This window comes from Urocitellus parryii, chromosome 3 (assembly GCF_045843805.1).
Source record: "Urocitellus parryii isolate mUroPar1 chromosome 3, mUroPar1.hap1, whole genome shotgun sequence".
Lineage (NCBI taxonomy): Eukaryota > Metazoa > Chordata > Mammalia > Rodentia > Sciuridae > Urocitellus > Urocitellus parryii.
In genome coordinates, this window is record NC_135533.1 from 59,396,545 (window position 1) to 59,420,155 (window position 23,611).

At 41.7% G+C, this 23,611-nt stretch overlaps 1 protein-coding gene across 2 annotated transcripts in view; it reads right to left on the reverse strand.

The window, feature by feature from the left end:
• Nucleotides 1-18,360: 18,360 nt before the first annotated feature.
• Magi2 (membrane associated guanylate kinase, WW and PDZ domain containing 2) overlaps nucleotides 18,361-23,611 on the reverse strand; it is a 1,291,542-nt gene continuing 1,286,291 nt past the window's right edge. For both annotated transcript variants that reach the window (XM_026384953.2, XM_026384952.2), the window contains one exon: nucleotides 18,361-19,200. In XM_026384953.2, coding sequence (XP_026240738.1) covers nucleotides 18,542-19,200 — 659 coding nt within the window. In that variant the 3' untranslated portion in view covers nucleotides 18,361-18,541. The remainder of the gene's footprint in view (nucleotides 19,201-23,611) is intronic.

The window sequence follows — 23,611 nt, forward strand, 5'->3', positions numbered from 1 at the left end:
AGGAACAGGGATTGAAGGTGGTCATGAGGGGCTGAGTATTGTGACTGACCATAGGTTTTGAACTAGGTCAGCTCCAGCAGGCAGAAAATCAGTAAGGACATAGTTGAACCAGGTAACACCATCAGTCAATCAGACACAACAGGACAACTATAGACAGTTTCAACCAACAAGGGCACAATGCACAGACTTTGCATATTCACATGAAAGATTTGCCAAGATACAACATATTCTGGACATGAAACATACTTTAAGAAATGCAAAAGAATAGAGATCATATGAAGAATCCTTTCAGACCTCATAGAATTCAACTAGCAACTATAACAGAAGGATAGCTGGAAAATCTCAAAATATTTGGAGATTAAACATTGCTAAATGACACATGAATCAAAGGTAAAATTAGTCTGTTTGGGTTGCTGTAACAAAATGCCATAAAATTTTGGGAGCTTTAAAAAGGATAGAAATTTATTTTTCACTGTTCTGGAGGCTGGCAAGTAGGTAATGGCAGATTTAGTGTTAGGTGAGGGCACATTTCATAGATGGCAATTTCTCTGTGTGTCCTCACAGAGCAGAAGGAACAAACAAGCTGCCTTGTGTCTCGTTGATAAGGGAACCAACTCCATTCATGAGTTATCAAAGATGGAGGGGGGGTTGTGACCTCATTCATGACTTAATTACCTTCAAATGACTCCACCTCCTAATGCCATCACATTTGTGATTGGGTTTCAACATATGGATTTGTGATTGGGTTTCAACATATGGATTTGTGATTGGGTTTCAACATATGGATTTGGTCCATAGCAAACACCATAGCAAAGTCTTAAGAGAAATGTTAAAATATTTTGAAGTAACTAAAAATGCAAATATAAGTTATCAGAATTAATGAGATGTAGCAAAAGCAACACATAGTGTGAAACTTATGGCACTGAGAATGTTTAGTAGAAAAGAAGAAGGGATTCCTATATAAATAGAAGACTATGGCAATGCAGGAAGGGCAGGTTGAGTCAGGTGTGAAGTTTGAGGTTAGGGGTTTTAGGCAGGAGGATGGGGAAGGGGCAACGGGATGCAAGAAAGACAACTCCTCTCATGGAACAAAGGAAGCGGCAGAGAAATGGCCCCCACTTGAGAGTTGACACGGAAGCAAGGTCAGAAGCAAAAGCCAGGATCCAGTTACAGCACAAAGATGCAGAAAAGTTCAGGGAGGAGGTCAAAGGCTGTGGGGCATTTGCTGATGATTTTCAGAGGACTTTGCAGAAGAGTTTCAGGAAAGGAGGTCAGGAAAGGGGAGTTTGGAGTGGAGTGGAGATGAGTTTGGGGATGAAGGATGCTCACCCAAGCAAGGTCAAGGAATATGATCAGCTCAATTGTCCTGATTCTGCAAGGAGGGAGGTGTATTCCGGCGGTTCCTGGGGCTGGAGGCTGGTTCAGGCTTCACTCTGAGTGCTCATCTCTCCTGACTCTCGTGGATGGAGACCTGCAGAGGATGATGCTTTTCTGAGCAGGGAGCATAGTCAGTACTGAATCTCCCAGAAGGAGGGGCTGTGGGGATGAGTGTGATTTGGACTTTCCTGTTGCAAGGGAGCAGAAGTGATAGCTGTGGAGTGCCTTCGTCAGAGGGGGATAATTGTACACATCATCCTGGCGGGGAGCAAGGAAGAGAGCAAAGCCTCAGTTCAGCTTTAGCGAGAAAGGCATTGCCATTTAAAAATGAGGATCTGTTTGTTTGTCACAGTTATGATGTAGCAGCTACTCTATTGACTCAAGAGTTCAAATAAGCAAGTATCTGTGGCTTCTAATCCAGTGTTTTATCTTTTTGGTAAATATCTGTCTTTAGTTTTACAGTTTCTGTTCACATATATTCAGATTACTCACATTCTGTGAGAGAGAAAATTTGATTCACTCCACCATCAAATCTACCCACCCCTTCCTCTCCATCTCTCGACCCATCTATATATCCATTCATCCTTCTCTTTATTCATTCAACAAATATTTATGGAACACTGACTATGTTCCCAGAAGTGTCTGAGGAGATTAAAGTGATGGCAGCAGATAAATCTATAGATACATTCTAGTGCATGGAAATTAAAAAAAAATAAATGCATGAGAAGCACATTTTTATGAGGAAATGAAAAAAGGAAAGGGATAGGGAATATTGAGAAAGCAGAAAAGAAGAAAAACTCTTGGTAAAGTGACATTTTAGCAAAGGCCATGAAGAAAGTGAGGGAGGAAGCCATGCAGATTATCTAGAAGAACATAATGAGCAAAAAGAAACTGTTTCCAGAAGAACAATGTAGCTGGGGTGAGATGAGAGGGGAGTGAAGGTGTGGAATCAGGCGGATGTGTGTGCAGGTGCTGGCGATTGGTGCCAAGAGTGAGCAGGGATTTGCCATCAGACTTGTTTTACTTCATTACAGGCAGAGGAATGGATTGAAGTTCATAAATGATAGATTTTCTAAGCAGAATTCTATTTATATACAATTGTTTGAGGTGCAGTTCACTTTTGTAAGTGCAGGGTTCTGTGAGTTTTGACAAATATTTAAAGTCATTCGACTATCCTCATGGTCAAGTTGGAGGCTAGTTTCACCAATTGAAAAGTACCCATGGACCTCTTTGTGCTCAACACCTCACCCCAACCCCGATAGTCTCTGGCTACCACTGTCCTCTTCTCTGTCCTTATGGTTTTCTTTTCCCACAAGTATGCCTATATATTGTCATATAAATGGAATTATATTCTGTACCTTTGGGTCTGGATTATCTACCTAGTATAATGCATTTGAGATTTATCATGTTATGTGAGTATCAGTATTTGGTTCCTTTTTCTTGGTGACTAGTATTCCAATGTGTGGATGTACCACAGGTTGTTTATCCACTCACAAAGGACATTTGAGTTGTTTCCAGTTTTTGGAGAGTGAAAGTAGACACAAAATAAACATCTCCATGCAGGTTTTTGTGTGAACATACGTGTTTTTTTCACTTGAGCAGGGATTTCTGGGTCATATGATGACTATATTTTGACTGTTTAAGAAACTGCCAAAGAGTATTCCAAGATGATTGTATTATTTTGCATTCCCATTGACAGTGCATGTCAGTTTAAAAACTATTAACCATCCTAGTACATATGTAAATTATATCTCCTTGTGTTTTAATTTGCTTCGCCCCAATGACTAATAATGTTGAGTACCTTTTTTTTCACACTTTAAAAACTTTATTCATATAAAAAATTCATTTGTTTTTAAAAGCATTAACAAGAGAGAAAGAAAAAGAAAAAGGTATGGAGCAGAAGACATTTGCCCCTTAGTAGTTTCGGTGGGAAGGTGGGATTTTTGGTTGTCTGGAATTGAATGTTTAGTGTTTTTATAAATGAAAGAGAAAAAATATATATAGTTAAAAGGTCCCCAAAAGCCCATGGCTATTCTATTACCCACACCCCACCGAGAAAAAAGAGCACCAGGAAGAGCAGAGGAGGACAAGAGAAACCAAGAGTGGAGCCAGGTCTGGATGGGGAAATTCCCCTGTGCAGTGTGCTCTGAGGGTCACAGAGAGCAAAAGGCCTCCTTTTTTTTTTTCAGAAAAGGTGGATGAGAGTGGGAAGAAATGGGAGGAAGGTAAATAAGGAATTTTAATGCATAGGGAAAGGGGTTGGTGGGTTGTGCACTTTTCTCCTACCCCATAGCCTCAATATATAAGGGAAGGGGAAGAGAGGGAATAAGAATTCCAGTTGCATTGAACAGAGTTTTTAGATTAAGGAAAGTAGAAAGCAAATAAGGAAAAGGGTTAAAAAAAAATCAACCCACGTAGCAGCTGATTTCTTTAGTCCAACCTGCTAATATACACTAAAAGTGAGAGGGGCATATTGCAGGGAAGGGAGAAACCTTGTTTTCACTATAATCCCTTCAGAGATTATGGTATATCCTGGACTACTAAGGAGTAAGAGTCGCACCACTCACCCATACCAATCTTGCTTTGAGATCCATCAAGATGAGATTTTTACAAAATCCCAATTACATGCTATTGAGCAAAAACCTGCTGTGGCTAAAATCAGAGGCTACGCCAATCCCCAGAATCTTGAGACTCTCTAGGTCACCTCTGTTGAGTACCTTTTTAAGCCTTATTTGCCTTCTCTGTGTTTTCTTTGGTGAAGTGCCTTTTCAAATTGCTCACTTTTTAAACAAACTGAATTGTATGTTTTTATTATTAAATTTTGAGACGTGTATATATTTGGGATACAACTCTTACATGCAAATACTTTCTACCAATTTGTTATGTTTTTTCATTTTCTTTACAGTGCTTTTTTAATTTAATTTTTTTAGTTGTTGATGGACCTTTATTTTATTTATCTATATGCAGTGCTGAGAATCGAACCCAGTGCCTCGTACATGCTAAGCACGTGCTCTTCCACTGAGCTACAATCCCCACCATTAACACAGTGCTTTTTGAAGGTCATAGGTTTTAAATTTTAAGTCTACTTTATCAAATATTTAGGTTTTATATTTAGTTATGATATTCTCTCTCTTTCTCTCTCCCTTTTCCTCTCTCTCTCTCACTTTTCTCTCCCTCTCTCTTTCTCTCTTTTTGTACTGAGAGTTGAACTCAGGGGAATTTTACTACAGAGCTATATCCACAACCCTTTTTATTTTTTAATTCAAGACAGGGTCTTGTTAAGTTGCTCAGGCCAACCTTGACTTTGCAAACCTCCTACTTCAACTTCCAGAGTTGCTGGGATTACAGGCATGTGCATTGAGCTCAGCTGATCTATTATCCATTTTGTGTCAAATTTTGTGTATAGTATGAGATATGCATCAAGATACATTTTTTTATATAGCTATCCACTTGTTGAAAGACTATTCTGTCCCTGTAGAATTGCCATTGTGCCTTTGTTGGAAATTGATTGATCATGTATATATGATTCTATTTCTGGACTCTGTTCTAGGTCATTGATCCATGTGTCTATCATTTATGAGTACATTGCTATTTTGATTCTTGTAGCTGACGTGGTTCTCAGCTGGCGGCAATTTTGCCATCCTCACGCCCAAGGATATTAGGCAATATCTGGAGTCTTTTTGGTTGTCCTAATGGGTAGGTAGTACTCAGCGATGCTGCTGAGTCTCCTATAAAGCACAGGATAACTTCCTATGACGAAGAATTATCTGATCCAAAATGTCAATAGTGCTGAAGTTAAGAATTCTGTGTAGTTTTTCGGTAAGTTTTGGAAAGACAGTGTGACCTTAACAAAAGTAGTTTTAAAGATGTAGGGAGAATACTATGAGCCCACAATGTCACTCTGAGGGCAAAACAGGACAACTTAGGTAAATGTGTTGGGTACACAGTTCATGCTAATTAATTCTAATTTCCTTATTATTTGTTCCTTCTAACCATGGTCAAGTTTTCTCCTCTTTGCAATACTGGTCTCTGCGCTTGTCCAGGACCTTTGTGTTGGGTTTTGGGACTGTTGCTCTGAGAATTCCCTGTGAATAGCTCCTGCTTGTCTGTCTTCTACACATTCAGGCATGGCACGTCCTGCTGTGGGGCTTGCATCTACTTTTGAGGCAATGCTTTGCCCTGGGCCACCTGTTCATCAGGAACAGGTCCTCAGACTTTCTTGTTTAGTGAGGGCCCTTCCTGGGCCAGGCTAATGATCCTGTGGATGACTTTCTCTTGTCTTATTCTGATCATATGCTCCACGGCCACTTTGACCTTCTAATCTCCTGACCAGAATGAATCTCAGGGTTTGCTATGCCTTTTTTCAATCTATAAATTTTTCTTTGCCTAATATTCACTTAGCCATTTATTCTATAAATTTGCCAATTATGATGTTCAAGGACTAGAGTGAAGAACAAGATACACATAATTCCTGCCTTCATGGAATTTGCCTTTGGACTAGGGCCAGGTGCATTAAGTAGCGTAACAAATGCTCAATAAAGGGTTGTAAATGAATTATCTCATTATATTGTGTGCACGTACAATATGTAACAACGAATCCCACTATTATGTACAACTAAAACACACCCATTAATATATGGGAAAAAAGAGTTGTAAGATAAATGGCAGTTCTGTCTGCATTTATATAGAGTGAATTCATTGATATTTTGTCTATCAAAGTTTTATGCTACAGTGGCAGAACTAGTGACTGTAATAGAGGCAATATGGTCTGAAAAGCCTAACATATTTGCTATATGATGTTTTATAGAAAAGATTTGCTGAGCCGTGGTCAGATGCCTCAGTAGCTAGTCTCCAAGAACATGAGGTCTCTGGGGATTGGCCTCTGCATTAGGGGCAAGGTGGGAAACAGGCCTGGTGGAAACCACATGTGATCCTGAACTCTTTTGAATGTGATGCTTAGTGGGAAAACATCTTCTGTCAGAGAAGTCAGGACATTTAGCGCAACTTTCACCAAAGGAGCTGGAAAAATTCCTGCCATGCCTCCCCTGCCCCAAGCAGTTTCTAGGGAAGGGAAGGAACAATTCTTTCTTCTCATGGAAAAATGTAAAAAAAAAAATACCATGAATCAGAAACACCTGTCCAACAAAGTCTGTCTTCCCAATTCTGTAGTGTGGAATGGTAGCTGCCTGACGACTGCCCATCAGGAATGTATTTCCCAGCTATCTCAGAGTCCAGTTGGAGTCATGTGACTTGTTCTCACTACTGAAATATGAATGGTATCACTTACAGATCGGGACTGAAGGAAGTAAAGAAGTGGCTGCCATTGCTCTGCAGTCTCTCTCCTCTGGTGTCTGGAGACAAGAGAGCTCTGAGTTTCTAGGGCAGGGCTTCCCAGATCTCTATAGGAGTCACCTGCACACGGTATGGTACAGCTCTCACACAGCAGGTGTGGGCTGGGGCCTGGGATCCTGCATTTCCTACAAACTCCTGAGGGAAGCCAGGGCTGCTGGTGCTTAGGCCACTCTCTTAGAAGCAGGGCTGGAGGAAGGAGCCATGGAAAGATAAGAAACATGAGACTTTGAGTGACTACAGAAAGAAAAGCTACCTTTTCAACAGCAGCAGTTCCTGACCTGGGTGAGAAGAAAGCTTTGGGGGACGATAAAGGATGGGGAGTATTTGTCACAGGAGCTAGTCTTCAGAAAGAAGTACAATTCACTGTTCCCATTTTAACTCTCTTGGCAGGGCAACTCAGGACAAAGTCACCTCCCCTTATAGGTATGTGCACATGTCCCAGATGCCTGCTTCATGTTTTGGAAGATTTATACCTAATTATATTCTACAGCCACCACACCCTCATCCCACACAATCAGCTCCTTGATGAGGCAGTGGTGGGTTAGGAAAAAAAATTGTTTTTTATTTGTTGACTCAGATTAAAAGCAGAGTGAAAATATGCTTTGGGAGTGGGTTGTGAATAATCTGCCTCTTTGGTGAGAAGGTAAGTGAAGAAGAGGTCATGAGGGTCTTGGGTCTTGAGAGGCCAATGCCAGGGGCTTGGGTGGAGTGTCTTCATCAAGGGGCCCTGCTACTGGGCTGGAATCCAAATGTGCTACCACTCAAAGTCTGCTTGACATGAACAGGAGCCTGGGCAGGAAGTCAAATGGGATATAGGGTGATGTGTGTTTGCGCGTGCGCGCGCGCTTGCGTGAGTGCACGCACAAGCTATTTGGAAGAGCTGCAGTTGTAGCGGAGAGGCAGAAGTCTGGACTAATCCAGGCCCCAAACTGGCAGGGACCTTTTACATGCTTCCAGCAAATATTTACAATGGGGAGGCCAAATTCATCTAAGGAACTCTGACCAGCTGGACCCTATGTGCTAGGATTCAGCCAAGATTAGTGGAAAGTCTGTCCGTGTGGTTTGTGCAAGGGAGGCTAGAACAAGAAGGCCTGACTTGTCACTGTTGCTCTGGTCTTGATCTTGTTTGTCTGAAATAAGAGCTGGGGTGCCAGATCTTCTCGGGTTCTGTTGACTTCAAGGGGGAGGCTGGGCCTGAGCATGAGTAGAGAAAGTCCAGGGGAAATAACTTTCGGGACTTTTATTGGAAAAAGTTAAAAAAAAAAAAAAAAGATGGATGCATCCCAGAAGCTAGCTTTTACTTCAAGTGATACTCAAATAATATCAAGTCTCTGTGCCAGAAGTTTTGTAGACACAGCTGCAAACCTAAGAAAAATCATAAACTACCCACTCTGACTAGTCAGGGCCACTTACCATGCTGAAAGGCATTCTTGGATTCTTAATCGAACTCTTACCTTGGATTTAGAGAGAAGACAAATTTTTTAAAAAAGATTATCCAATCTTCAGCAAATATTTGCTGACCACCTATTCAATCCTAGGCACTGTTAATTCCAGAAACATATGAATCTTCAATCCATAACTCGATGTTGGAGAAAAGAGCTGAGAACCTATCAAATAAGAGTTGTGAATCTGTGTACTGACCCGACCCCGACACAGAACTGTGAGACCCAGCAAGGCACGGAGCCTCCCCTGAAAGACTAGAGCCCCTCTAGGAACCAACATGCAAGAATTCTAAATCAGCAGGGGTCTCTGATGGCTAAAGTGAGGCAAGGAAGCCCAAAGCAGAGGCTGGAGAGGAAGGAGGGGAGGGACTGGGGCTCAGGGAGAGAGGCGGGGAGCAGTGAGCACAGTAGTTATTTCCCACAAGGTGTTTGTTTCTTCAGGGGCGTCCACTCATGGCCAGAGTGTTATTTACAAGAAACTCAAATCACATCAAGCCGTTCTGCCCAATTAAAACCCATCAGTGGCCTCCTGCTGCCACTGGAATGGAAGTCCAAGTCCTGGACAAGGACCATTAGGCCCTGCATGATCTGGGCCCTGTGGCTCGCTGCCTCATGCCAGTGAGCTCTCTCTTGTCCTTTATGCTTTAGGTGATTGGCTTCTGTCGAATCCTTAGATTTGCCAGCCCAGGCCCTGCTCCACTTCCTATAGGGTGACCAAACCATTCCATTTGCCTGGTCAGAAGGGTTTCCCAGAACGTGGAATTCAGTTTTCAAACCAGGATAGTCGTTGGCAAATTGGGATGAGTTGGTGGTGGAGGTCCTCAGGCCTAGACTCTGCCTAGCTGGCCCACCCTTGAGCTGGCCTGACTCCTGAGCATCTTTAGTTTCCAGCAGAGACACCTGCTGTGTCCTCACAGGAGCTTCCCTGGACCACCCCTCCCCAGCTGTGGTTTCCCATACTTCCTCCCCGTAGCACTTACCAGGGTGAAGTTCTGTGACTAATTGTGGAACTGGCTGCCCGTGTCGGGAGGAGGCAGGCATTCCACCTGTCCAGTTCACCACTGGAACTCCCAGCCTTTGCTCAGACTCTGATGTATAGCTAACACCTAAAAATATCTGTTGCATGATAGTTCCAGAGCACTGCTGTGAATGTTTGTGTACCTTCAGATTAGTAATAATATCAATTTACTACTAGTAAACAATTTACTACTAGTAGACGCAAATATTTACTCTGTGTGCCACACTCAAATAAGAGTCCCTGACTGTTTCACAGTCTGGATGGTACTTAAATATAAGTCTACTTGGAAATTGAATAAACCATGTGTTTTTGTAGACATTTTGTATTTGTTATTTTGTCACGATAAAAATATTAAAATTGGAGTCCCCGGATGTGTGTGGTACCTGTCTGTGAATCTATGTGTTTGTGTGTGAGTCTCTGAATGTGTGTATTTGTATATTTGTATATTCTCAGCCTTTATCTTGTAGCTGATTTACTTGCTCATTTTAGCTTGCTTTGAGGCACAGCTTGGAGTAGGAAATCCAGTTCAAGAAGAAGAGTTCTTGCCAGGTGCAGTAGCACACACTTGTAATCCCAACAGTCCCGGAGGCTGAGGCAGGAGGATCATGAGTTCAAAGCTAGCCTCAGCAAAAGCAAGGCGCTAAGCAAGTCAGTGAGACCCTGTCTCTAAATAAAATACAAAAATAGGGCTGGAGATGTGGCTCAGTAGTCAAGTTTTGCCCCTGAGATCAATCTCTAGTACCCCCACCCCCCAAAAAGAAGCAAGAATCCAAGAATCCAGGTATTCTTTTGGGGGGAGTGGGGTGGGTGGGTACCGAAGATTGAACTCAGAGGCAATCAACCACTGAGCCACATCCCCAGCCTTATTTTGTACTTTATTTAGAGACAGGGTCTCACTGAGTCGCTTAGTGCCCCACTGTTGCTGAGACTGGCTTTGAACTCGTGATCCTTCTGCCTCAGCCTCCCCAGCCCCTGGGATTACAGACATGCACCACCGCACCTGTCCAGGTATTCTTAAATTACACAGAATTAGTTGTAAGATATGTCCCTGAGTTTTATGACTCCTGCTCATCTTTAAAATTCAAAAAGGGTGGAGGCATATCTGTAGTATTCTGGGATATCTGTACTGAAGTACTCTTTATATGAATTTTTCTCTTTATTTCATGTCCATTATAGTTAAAGTATTTCTTGCTTACTTTTAGTATCTTGTTAAGGACTGGAAAAATTAACTGGTTCATGTTTTTCCTGGTAGCACTTGGGTTTTAAGAAGTCAAATCTTTTCCCAGTCTTTGCTTTCTGTAACTAAACACTCTTCATGCTAACACTCCTATGGATATATATTCATAAGGCATAGGCCACTTCCCTTCCCCAATGGCTCAGTGAACTTCCTTTATTATGGCCTTAGCCTTAAGACAAGTATTTAAAGATGTTGTAAGAGCAGTCCACTTTCATCAGTTCATTTTATTCTTTATTCCTAAGAGTCACTTCTATCATAAATTCAGAAGGAATCATACACATTTGGAATTACCACCTCCTACAACTCTCTCTCTCTAAGGTTCCTTCCAGCTGTATGGTCTTCAGTCCCCCAATCCCTGTTACGCTCCTCACCTATGCCTGACATGCACTTGCTCCTTCCCCTCTTCTCACTTCCAGTCCCTCCCCTTTGCCTGCTGCACAGGCCCTTCCTGTTTCCGGGTCTTGCACTGTGCTCTCTCTGCACCCTTCTCTTGCTATGCAATGCAAAGGGCCCTGGATTGGGATTTAGGAGTTGAGTACTGTGCTGCTTGGTAGTTGTGTGGTCTTGGGAAATTAAGCTTAAAGGCATGCATGTCTGGAAAGATAATAGTTCCCATTTTACATAGTATGAGGACCTAATGGAAATATTCACAATATCCTTTGAAAGTGCTCACTTGCTATATATTATTACCCAGTAATAATTCAGTCATTCCAATGCTAGGTAAACCCCTCTGTCCCTGTACTTTGCTTTTGATCCTGGAATGAGGCTAGGGGTCTGTTACTGGAACAGTCCTACACAGGTGCCCTGGGACAGGTGAAGAGCTGCCTCAGGGAGTCATAGAAAGAGCATGTTTGCTTCTAAAATCCTTACAAATAAACAGGGAGTTTCATTTACTCAACGACTATTAATCGAGCACTTATTAAACAGTGAAGTTTGTATTAAGACAGACCTCGGTTTGGATTCTAGATGTGTCATGCATTAGCTTCAGAAACGCTATTAGCTTCAGAAATAATGATTAAGGAATCATTCTGGGTTTTTTTGTTTGTTTTTTCTCTCTTGTTTTTGTTTGCTCTCCCTTGTTCAAGTTCCCAGGAGAAACTTTACATTCTTTATACTTCACTAGTGCCACCTCTATAACCTACCAATTCACACAGATTTCTACTATCTGAATGATGGGAGGCATATGATATGGACTCCTCTAATTGGTGCTTTGCTGCCCTGGCGATTCTCCAAATCTTTACCTTCTGTTTTTTTTTTGTTTTTTTTTTTTCCATGTGTCCTCTCTCCACATCTCCTTTTTATCCCTTGGGAGTGGCCCCTATTCCTTGCTTATCTCCATTTCCTCCAGGGCTTCTTACTTCCCCACTCCCAGCCTGTCTGTACCCCACAGTTTTTCTCTACTTTACCAGCTCCTTCCCTTGGGGGCTGGGAGCAGGAAACCGTCACCTTTAGACCAAGAGCTAACCAACTATGGACCATTAGCCTTCTAGCCTGCTTTTCCTTGGAGCTAACAGTGTTGCTCTCTCTTCTCACAGCCTCTCCTTCCTCATCCCCCATTCACTGGGCAACTTGAACTTACTGGTCTATTAAAAGTTCTCTTGAACCTCCAAAAATCAGCATACATGGTCCAATCTTACTTCTGATCCTAAGGGACTCCATTGCAGGTGTGGCTGCTCCACATTTGTTGAGGTTCTCTCGTCCCTAGGATGCCAAAGCCCACAGCAGCCCATCACTGATCACTTCTTCCTTGACCCATCTGTCCGCACTGGCCGCCCAAATGTAGGTCTTGTTCCATTTCCTTTTGATCTGTCTCTACCTTCAAGACTATCAGTTTTTACTTCTAGAATAGTGGTTGTCAACTTGGGTGACTCAACCTTTAGGCCTTCTAGAAGGGCTTTAAAAAAAATGATGCCCAGGTCTTACCCCAGTTGATGTCCTTAGACTCTCTGGGATTGGGCCTTGGGAGGGCTCTGGGGAATTGATTCCTAAATCTTTAGCCTTAGCATAGCACCCAGACTTCATTGCCTGAAACACATGCTAGTGTGTGATTATTGGCCTAATGAATATTTACATCTCATACTTTGGATGTTACAAAACTTAGTGATGTCCCTCATAGGTCCCGATCTCTTTCCATTTTTTTCTTTTTCGCTCAGGTTTGAAGTCTGTGGATGTTTCTGATTCTTGGCACCCAACAAGTCTTTTTCCCCCTCTTCAGAGCCCAAACAACTCTCCTCTGCATATTCAAGTGCTCAGGTCTCTTTATTGCTCACCTGAACTGATGATAAGCACCTGTCAGAGTTCCTCCCACTTCTACTCCCCTCCTGGATAAGACTGCTAGGAATAACTTCCAAAGCCACGCACTGATTTTGTTGTTTCTTCACTGTTCACGAATATCATCTGTGATCTGCTTTTTTCTCCCTCTCTGTTCATTACTTTTATGTACTCTGAGTCGAAATGAGCTACTTTCCATTCCCCTAAGATTTCTCCAAATTTCCTAATTTGGCTTTGCTCAAACTGTTCCCTCCCTTACACCTCCTCTGCCTCTTAAAAATCCTAGTTCCTAAAACTCAACTAAAATGCCACTTATTCAGGACCACTTCTAGTTATGTCTGCATTCTATAGAATTTTGCTGTTCTACTATTATAGGACCACATTCTGCCATGTATTCAGTCTTGGTCTCCTAATTGGATTGTAGGCAACTTGAAAATTGGGTGGGGCTCTTTGAAAGAATGATTTTAAAAAAATTTTATTGTACTGAATTAAGGCAGTTGACCTATTTGAGTACCCTTATTTAGCTCATATAGCCCCTAACACTAGATCCAATTTTTTTAAATGATTTTTTTGTGTGTGTGTGGTATTGGGGGTGAACCCCAGGACTTTGTGCCTGCTAACACCCTACAACTGCCAGCTCCTCCCTGCTTTTAAATTTTCATCTTGAAATAGAGTTTGCTAAATGGCCCAAGCTGGCCTTGAATTTGTGATCTTTCCGCCTCTGCCTCCTGAGTAGCCACTGTACTGGCTGACATCTGTGTTTTAAAATCATAAACTTAAATATTGCAAAGGAAGTATTCCTTCTTGCATGCAGGCTTTAAATATATTTGTCCTTACACCTTGTAATTGCAGAGCTGATGCCTATATGGGAAATTTCTTCCATAGAGTGTATTGGCAACACCAGTCCTTGTTGACCAGAGAACAAATAGCCAAATAGCCAGATCACGTGTTCAGTTAGGAAAAGTCTGAGATTTAAGTAAGTGTGGGTGCTTATTCTTAGGTAGTTAGAAATCCTACAGGGCTCAAGAACGAAGTCAGGCATTGCCCATCTACAGATTTCTTATTGATTCTCTCTGCTCTGTTCCCTTGGTTCTCTCTCATGAGGTCCACTTTCTCCAGTTGTCCCTTTGCTTAACTCCCTAGAAGTTCCTCTACCTTGAATGAACAAGTATAAATGCAGGACAGGTGGAGATCTAGGCTTTCTCTGTAATATAAAGGGCCCTTGAATAGGTATGAGGGGATAATTGGCAGATCACGAGTTTAAAATAATAAAAATGAAAACTGAAGTTCTAGAAATGGACTCTATAAATCTCTCCTTGCTTGTGTACTCTCTAGAAATTCTGTGTATTCCCAAGGATGCTGTTCCTCAGTGTGAAGGCAGCTTAGCTAGGACAGAATCACAAAAAAAAATTTCAGATCCTTTCACACGGATGGACTCATCTCTATAAGGTTTTAGGAAATTTACTTCCCACTTATGATCCAAGGTTGAAGGTCATTTTGTTGCTTCATACAGTCTCAGGTTCTTCCTCGTGAAGTCACTGTAGTTCCCCAGGAAAAAGAACCCATCAAATTCCCAGAGCCCTTCAAAACAGATACTGGCTTCCATCTGCGCTTGCCAGTTGCCCTCCTCAAGGTTGGTGGGACAGATTTAGGCTTCTGTAAATCCCTGATCGCTGAGTTGCCTGGGTGATGTACTCCTAAATGCCCAGCAAGTGTTCTGTTTAATTCTAGGGTGTTATTCTGTTGTTTATACCCAAATGTTTACAACCACAACTATTATTATCATTGATAATCATAACCATACGTCTACACATTTAATTGGCGCTCTGCATGATCTAGACACGATGCAGAACTTATCATTAGACATAGTACCTTACTATTTTAAGACTGGGAGAGTACTCTTGTGATTTCTACTCTTGTGATTTCTGTGTGGTGCTATGGTGTCTGAAAAAGAAATCTCTGTTAAATCCTTATTTTTTTTTTTTTGCAGCAGTAAGGTCATTTGATTGTTTTGCTGTGAGTTTGGCTTGAAAAAGATCAATATCAAGAGGACAGGGCAGATTCAATTTTGGGATGTTACCCAAGCTTGTACAATTTGGGGAAAATTAATTAAAAAGAGAATATAAAGTTCCAAACAAGATCGGGCAAACCCACCTCAACTGCCTGAATAGCAGGCTGGTTTCTGGAGAGAGCCTCATGTTTAGCATGCACTTCTGAAGCTTTTCCAGGCACATCTGTACCTCTGGAGCCACAGACTTTATTTACCCTCTCTCTGCCGTCTGTACTGTCTGTTACTGATGCAAGCCAAGTATTCTCTGCTGCAGGCCTGGGGATTGTTCTAAGATAATGCCACAGATCAGCTGGCTGGGAGCCAGAATTGTCCTGCAAGTGGTTTATCATGGTAGAGTTTTTGTCTTCTTGTTCACTGTTTCTTAAAAATGTAAATTAAATGTGTCAAACTTTAAAAAGACATAAAATTTCAAGTACCTAATCATTTCCTTCTCTTGAAAAACTGGAAGACTGTTCCATACTGGCCTTAGCAAAATAGCAGCTTTGGAGGAGAGGCATGCCTGTCCTTCAGCCTAGTGCCCATCTGGCTCCCTTCAGTTTTTCAGATTTTCCTTTCTGACCTTGGAGACCCTTGAACTCATGACAAGAACCCTGTTCAGGCCAGGGGCCTTGCTTGTCTCATCTAGTCTCTGCCTTGTCCTTTGCCTTTTGATTTCTTATCTTTTTGATGTCCTAATACTTTTTATATTTTTTAATGGTAATTAGCTATATATATTATTAATATTTATATCCCATTTTGCTAACTACATTAGTTTTTAGATATTTTTAGTTTTTCAGCTTGGGTCATTCTTAGATTATTTCATAAAGAACTACATGGATTTATTACAACTATCTTTTGTGTCTGATTTCATATTTTATGTCACCTCTTTTCTAAAAGTGATACATACTGTATTTGATTTTTAAAAATTGGTATTGGAGTAAAAGATTGACCGTGTGGGAATTTTAGGACTCTTACTAACCTAAATAGTAAGTCCTGACAGGATGAGGACTGGGGACTGTTCCTTTGAATTATAAACTCGTCGATGGCAGAGTTGTTATCATTAATACCCATGTAGAACCCTTTTTCTCTCTGATCCAGGTATTACAATACATTGCAAAATCTATATTTGGCTGTTCATTTTGGACTTTTACATCCTTGAGAATTTGTATGAAAAAGTTTCAGAATTAATAGGAGATGATGGGATGGAATTTATTGTTGATTGATATTTTGAATCCTTTTTGGAAAAAAAAAAGGCCCAGTATCAATCAACATAGCAAGCTATGGAAACATATTGCCAATTCGAAAATAAGGTAGTAAGCTGACAGGCAAATACCAGCTAGACTGTCTCTGAGAAAATTCTAAGTTTACTTGGGACAAAAAGTCAACAGTCTTTCTCATGTAATGCCACTACATGAAGAATCAAGTTTCAAAGAAGTTCTATTTGGGGTAAATATGTGAAAATTGCAGTTTTTAAAAACCAAATAAACCCCCAGTAATTTTCTACTTTAAATTAACACACAACTTATATAGTTGAAAAAAGAAAAGATTCTTGGATATATATTTTATTTGACAGTGTTTTAGAATATCATACAGTAAACAAGATTTCTGTAAAAGTTAATTTATCCATAGTGGTGCGTTTCATAAAAATAGTTGCTCACTTACAGTCTTTCTGTGACTATTAATACATGGAATTATATTTATAGAGATACAGCTGTACAGGGTAAATTCACAGCTAACACTACACAGAAATATTATTTGGAATGGGATTTAGATGATGTGCTGTCTTCACATGTTATGGATTACAGCCGCATAAAGCAATTACTGCACAAGTAGTAGCTGTGAACTGTGCAAATTAGAGTTTATGCAAGCGTAATCTCATTTTTTTTTTCCTTTTGTAACACATGGAAAATAAAGATTGGAGGATACAGTACCAGGACGTGCAGCTACACTACAGAAGCATTGTCCAAAACCAGATTCAATAAATTAATGGCAAACTATACTGGATTTCTAGTCCAGGGGAGAAAGACTAATTGAGATTAAACCAAAAGTATTATAACTGCTACATGTGTTTGTGCTTTTGTTTATGATGAATGGGTTTCATTTTTGGAAACTGCTTTTACAAGCTGCAAGACTCTTCATATGAGGCTTTCAACCACATTCCCTTGTCAAATAACTAAACTAGTCCTCTGTCTAATGGAAATTAAACTGCTAGTGCTCAGGTTACTGCAATTATGGAGAGGGAAAGAGTCAGTGAGGGAGGCTATTATATGTGACCTTGTGTGATGGACCTGATCTCCCCTTTTACTTATTTGACTACAAGTGCAGGGGGGTGAGACTTATTTGCATTCAAATCCTGTAAGGGGCAGAATATGGAAAGGATGAAGCCTCATTTATATAAAGCATATTAAAGACAAATTGCCTTCAGGAACATTTTGCCTTTTAATATGTGTAGCTACAATAAGTACCAATGGATAATTAATTGAAGCTAACATATTACAAAGAAATACTAAAACAGCAGGGAAGAAAGGCAAGTCTTAGAATTTCACTAGGGGATCAATCATAGATTCATGAAGATAAAACACAAACATTTGGAGGTTGCTAATGAAATAACAAAATTGCAAAAAACATAGGGCAAAAGCAAACCGAATGGAAACAAAAATGAATAAGGAAAGATAAGCAGAAGTGAATGCTAAAAGTACTCGTGTTCTTTAATGAAAATAAATTAGTTATAATAGTGATTTTTTAATATTAGAGATTCATTGTAATCTGGGAAATATAGGACAAATACTTTGCCTTTGTTCTGTCAAAATGAAGTAATGGAGTGGGTTTAAAACAAGACAATAAAATAAGAGAAATACAACTGTGTTGACAAAGAAACTATCTTTGCTAGTCTGGGACAACAGGAAAGCCTTTTCATAAAGGAACTGCAGCGTTGCCAATCTTGATTAAACAAATTGTGGTCTTTCAATTCTAAAAGTCATATTTTAGAGGAAAATCAATTAAGATCTATGAGCTAAACAGCAAAACTCTGACTTATGGCAAACTGTTTCCTAGGATACAATTTTTAAACTTTTTTTCCTACCACTGAAAATGTACAGAAATATGATTTGATCACAGAAATGGCAGTAAAAATGGCATCACACCAATGAATTCACTATATTTCTAACATCCTGCTGTATGCAGGGAACAGCGCTAATACTGGTGATGGATGCCAAGGGTGAGCCATGGAAACATGTCATGGGCGAACAGTTCCGAATGTTTCAAAAGAAACCCTTTAACCCCTGACTAGATATGTCAAGAACAATTTATTTACAACGCTTTAGATCAATTAAAAGATATAATCTTGTCTCAGTTTCAGCTTGCTCCGTGCAGTTTGATTTTTAAGGCGATATTCCAGTTTGTGATTGCTCTTAACTTGTCCGGTTTCTTGATATAAAGTTTGGATGACATCCAAATCCTTCATGCAGTGGGGGGAATTTTTTTTCTTTCTTTCTTATTTTTTTTTTAAACTAAAGCTACACTGCACCGTCTCTCTGTGATGTTCTTCACTTTATTTTGGTTCTTCCATAGCTGCCAAAGCCCCCACCGTGGAACCGGGGGCTTTAGGTTCAGTTTGGGTCTGCGTGTGGACGCCGTGCAGCCCATGCTCGCTGGACGTGTGGGACCTCACATCGATGCTCCCAGGCCTTGGTGCCTCGCGGATCTATGCGTGTGACAGTGAAAATAAATTAAAACGCCATGAAACGGAACCTAAGAAGAACGGCCTGTGCCAGGGCGCGTGGTGGGCATTGGCCTCATCTGCTGGCGGCCGAGGCGCCGGGCTTGAGCACGCCGGGCAGCTTGTCGGAGCCCGGCACCTTCCAGGGCCCCGGCGCCACGGCCGCCTTGCGCGCTGGGGCGCCCCCTGGGGGCCGCGGGCCTTGCCGGGGACCCGCGCGCGCGCCCGCCCTGCCTTCAGCCTCCCGCGCGCCCGGCCGCTCCCCGCCGCCCCGGCCCGTGAGCGCAGCCCCGAGGCCATCGCGCCGGCCGAGCTCGGGGCCCGGCCCGGCGCGGGGACCCTCCTTCCCGCCGGCCCTCGCCGCGTCCGCCGCGTCCGCCGCCGCGAGCCCGGGCGCCCTGGCCTCCGAGGCGGGCCTGCCGGCCTCGGGCCGCCCCTGGCCGCCGGGCGCCTCCTCGAGCCTCGGCCGCGCGGCCCTCTGCGGACTCGCCGAGCGCTCTCTCTGCTCCCCGAGGCGCTGCTTCTTCTGGCCGCCGGCTGAAAGCTCCTTTGGTTTCCTAACGTCGTGTTCCCTTTTGATATCCCAAGTCGGGTCTGGGCTTATCTGGTGGGAAGGGTCGGAGGGTGGGGCTGGATGCGATGGAGAGAATGGAGAGAGGATGTCTTCGAGGGAGACGCCTACTTCCGGCAGACCTGGGGAGGCGGCAGCGGGAGAACTCCAGGAGTTGGGTTCGTCTGTGGACACGGAGAAGAGGCGTTAGGCCGTCCGCAGCGCAGGTCCGACACTCCCGAGACCACCCGGGGACAAAGGCAGGCAGCCCCGGGGGACTGCTTTCAAGGCCCCAGGCTACCCCCACCCTTACTGCCAGGAGGATTTTGCCCCGCGCCCAGGGGGATTTTGTGCTTTCTCTTACTCTGCCCGTGCTCTTTGGTAGACCAGGGAGGTCTACCCTTCTCCTGGGCCCTCTAACTTCTTGAGGTGCCATCAGGCCTGACAGTGCTTTGGGCACATTGACTTGGCAGCTCTTGAATCAATGGTTCTCAAACTCAAGTAAACATTGGAATCACTCTGGATGGATTGCCCAGGGACCAGGCTGGGAGATCCCAGCAGTAAGAGGCCTACATCTCTCCCTATTTTTAACTATTACCAAGGCAGTTCTGAAGAAGACAGCCAAGGTTTAAGGAAAAAAATGTTCTGGGTAGTTTGAAGTGGTTGGGGAGAGTGACTTTCTCAACCATTAGGTGTCACTCAAAGCATAATCCTTAGCTACTGCCAGATAATCTCAGAATTTGAATAAATTCACCTAAAAACTCTCACTGTCATTTTGCCTTTAAAAAACACCATTGTCCTTAATTCTTTTTGTAGTTCTAACATGGAATGCCTCCAGACTAAATAATAAATGGTTCTTTCTAGGAAGCCTAGTTTCAGCATTTATTTAGGATGTAAACCATTTCCAAAAAGGATTTAAGACAATTTACAACATCAAGACACATATAAAGCAGAATGATAAAAATGAAAAGTGACTTTTTTTTTTTTTAAAGCAACCACTGGTCAGAAGCCAAGTAGAAGGACAGATGTGTTAGAAATCCAAGATGAGTTAGTTACTACCATGAGGAACAACATTATCCTTGAGTTTCTGCCCACTAAAGCAAAATTGAAGCAGGACAATTCAATGCAGTGAAACCTTGATATTTGTGACAAATATGTCTCCTGACTTTGGAAATCCTCAATCTTTGTAATACCATTCTAAACTGTAATTTTTTCTCTGAGGAATTGATATAGGGTCATGGGTGGGGAACCAAAAAAAAAAAAAAAAACCACATTCATAATTGAATTCTAGGTGGCTGGTGAGCATCCCTTACTAGCTGGAAGATTCAGCCCCACACACCAGTCTCAGTGTATATGATGCAAGTTCCATGCATATACAGTCTGTGAAAGTCAAGTGTTTAAGTTGAAGCTTCTTATATGGTACCTTTGATATTGACCCATAAAGAGATGAGCAGAGGAGGAGGGCAGTGGGGCTGATTTTTCCAATAATTCTGGCTACCCTTAGAATATCAAATCAGTTATTAAAAAAACCTCTCTCTTTTGATGTGCAATTTGAATATTTTAGGCACAGTGTTATCTTCCTTCTTTCCATAGATTGATGTCCATTATCATTTAAACATGCTAAGTAAAAAATCTTAAGAAAGCATCAGAAGACCTGGAATCTAATCATAACTCTGGCATTTATTTACCAATAATGTGATTTTGGGCCAACCACTGGATCCCTCTGAGCCTCAATTTCTTCCTTTATAAGATGGGGCTAAAATGTCCAACCTCATGGATATGAGAAATACTTGCAACTGGAGGGTTATGATGACTATTTTCACATAGTTGAGCCATATTTTTCCTCTGTGCTACAGTGGCTGCCCACTTAGGGTTTGGGCTCCTGTGGAAGCTGCCTTGGTAGCAGATTTGGAGGTGAGGTTTTGGATAAGTGCAATAGGTCAGTTATTCCCATGTGCTATGATTCCCAGAAGTGGTTTTGCTATACTTCAGATATTCCTGGTTATCTCAAAGAATAATCTGCAACCAATGCAAAAATGTTCAATAAAAAGGGGACTAGGTCCTTTGGGCTGCAGTAGAGTTCAAAATCAATGATAGTGGTAACTTCACCCACATAGGAAGATTTTGCTTTAAAGAGTTAAAAGTGGGCCAGGTATGGTGGCACACCCCTGTAATCCAAGTGGCTCAGGATCCTGAAGCAGGAGGATCACAAATTCAAGTCTAGCTTCAGCAACTTAGTGAGGACATAAGCAACTTAGCAAGACCCTGTCTCAAAAAATAAAATGGAATGGGGCTGTGGTTCATGGTAAAGCACCCCTAGGTTCAATTCCTGGTACCAAGGGTGGGGTAGTTAAAAGTAGACTTCAGAGGCCTAGCTAAAGGATAGTGTGTGCAAGGGTAGACTCTGACTTGAACCAGAGTAATGATATTTCACATTGTAATAGCTCTTTTCCCTACCATTACATCACATATGGTAGAGTCAATTAGCTGGCCTTAAATTACTTCTGAGACACAGGGAGAAGGCTGACATTATTCACACCATTTCCTGAAGGAGGAATTGAAGCAGAGAGAGGTTAAGTAACTTGACCAAGATTACAAAATAGGCCACCCAGGAGTAAAATTTGGGCTTCTTTACTCTTTTCACTTACTGAGAAAACTGTCCCAAGTTGTTACCTTGCAAATAGGATCCAAACTTGTGAAATGAACATGCTCAGTGGCCACTGCTAACCAACAGTAGCTAAGTACCATCACTGAACAGAATACCTAGCTTTTATTCCAGAACATCTTACCTACCATGTGTCTGGTATTGAACTGGAGAGTTGTTGTCCAGGAATATGAAAAATGTTGAACCACACATGTAAATGGCCATCAGATGGCCTCAGATTACTTCTGAGATAAAAGGAGGCTCTCTTCTCTTTCCTTCTATTCTTGCCTTCCTTAAATGATTCTCCATTTACAAATACAAAGGGCTTTCTCTTATTATAAAAAGATTTCCCTAGAGTTTGTTTATAGATCATTAAATGTTAAGAATATTAATCAGAAATTCCTATTAAGAATATTAATCAGAAATTAAAATTTTATCATTCTATCATAAAGTAAAAATGATTTCAAAGTGGACATGTAGGTATGGTTTCGTATTTTCCATTTTTGTGCAAAGGAACTCTCCAGTTCAATTCTAACTATTTCCTCTCTAAACATGTGGTGTCCTTACAGACATGAACCTGCAAAGCTCCATAAAGCACCAAGAGGCAGGCAGTCTCTTTACCCAACTGGCCCTATCCCTACCTCAAGGTGACATGAAGTGTGGATAGGAAGAGACTTCTCTAACATTTCAAATTCTAGTTTTCATGAAATCTTGACACACTATAGACAGAAGAATTACATTTAGTTCTGATTCCTTTGGGCAATGTTTTTGCTTTCTTTATTCCCTTCTTTCTTTCTCCTGTCCCTTCTTCTTTTCTTTCTTTCTTGAATTTGGGCACTGGCTAAAGCATGTGATCATGCTCATTTACAAAGTAGTGATCAAACATGATGTGCTCTATAGTCTTTCCTGTCTGAAATGTCCTAATTAAAATTAGAAATCACAGAGATGCATTCTAGAAAGAAAGCAACTGACACATCTGGCCTGCTGGGATTTCTGCAGCTCCCTCATCCAAACAATGTCCTCAGGTACACTGGCTGAAACCAGAAGGAAAAAGCTTTTCATTCCAAACTGGCTACTCAGCCTGTCCTCTTCCACCCACAACAGTGAAACTTCTTGTTGTCAAACCCAAAAGATGCCTCTCTGTATTCATCCTTTCACTTGCCACATTTTCACACAATCAATACTTCTAGAACCAAACTAGACCCTTTGCTTTCGTGAGACTCCATTCTCCTGCTCTTCATCTGACCTTTCTGGTAATTCTTTCTCACTTTCCCGTCTCTTCTTCTTTTCCCGGACCTCCTTAGGATTTGATCTTGGCTAATTTTTTTCTTCCACAGATCATCTGAAGGGTTCTCATCTATTTGTGTAGCTTTTATACAACGGTACTACCAAATGTTTCTGCTGAGCTTTATGCTACCAGCTCTATGCTGGTGTTTCCATCCAGCTTCCTGATGGCTCTACCTGATTGACATCTTTATTGTGACAAATCCAAAATAGAAATATTTCTTCTCCAAGCCTGTTCTTCATTCTCCCTCATTTCCTCATCTCAGTAAGTGGTACAGTCACCACTTGGCATTATCCTCAATTCCTTGCTCTCCTTTACCTCACCTGTATAATATACCTACAAATCTTATTAGTATTATCTTCAAACATAGTGGATTTTATTAACTTATGTTCGCCTAAATTTTCACCACTGTAGTTCAAGCTACAGGGCATTCTGTGGAAGGATGAGACCAGGGTAGGATGCTCAAGACTATCACACATAAAAGAAGGCTATGGATATCTTTCATAAACCCTCGAGGAGATTGGTAAAGACAAAAATTTCAAAACTGAAGTTCAGTACTGTTCAGAAAAGAGCAGTGCAATGTACTATGAACCACGTGTCCTCCACAGGACAACCTGTGTAGTTAACCCACTCCAGGGGTTGGCCTGCCAAGCTGTCCTTTCTCACA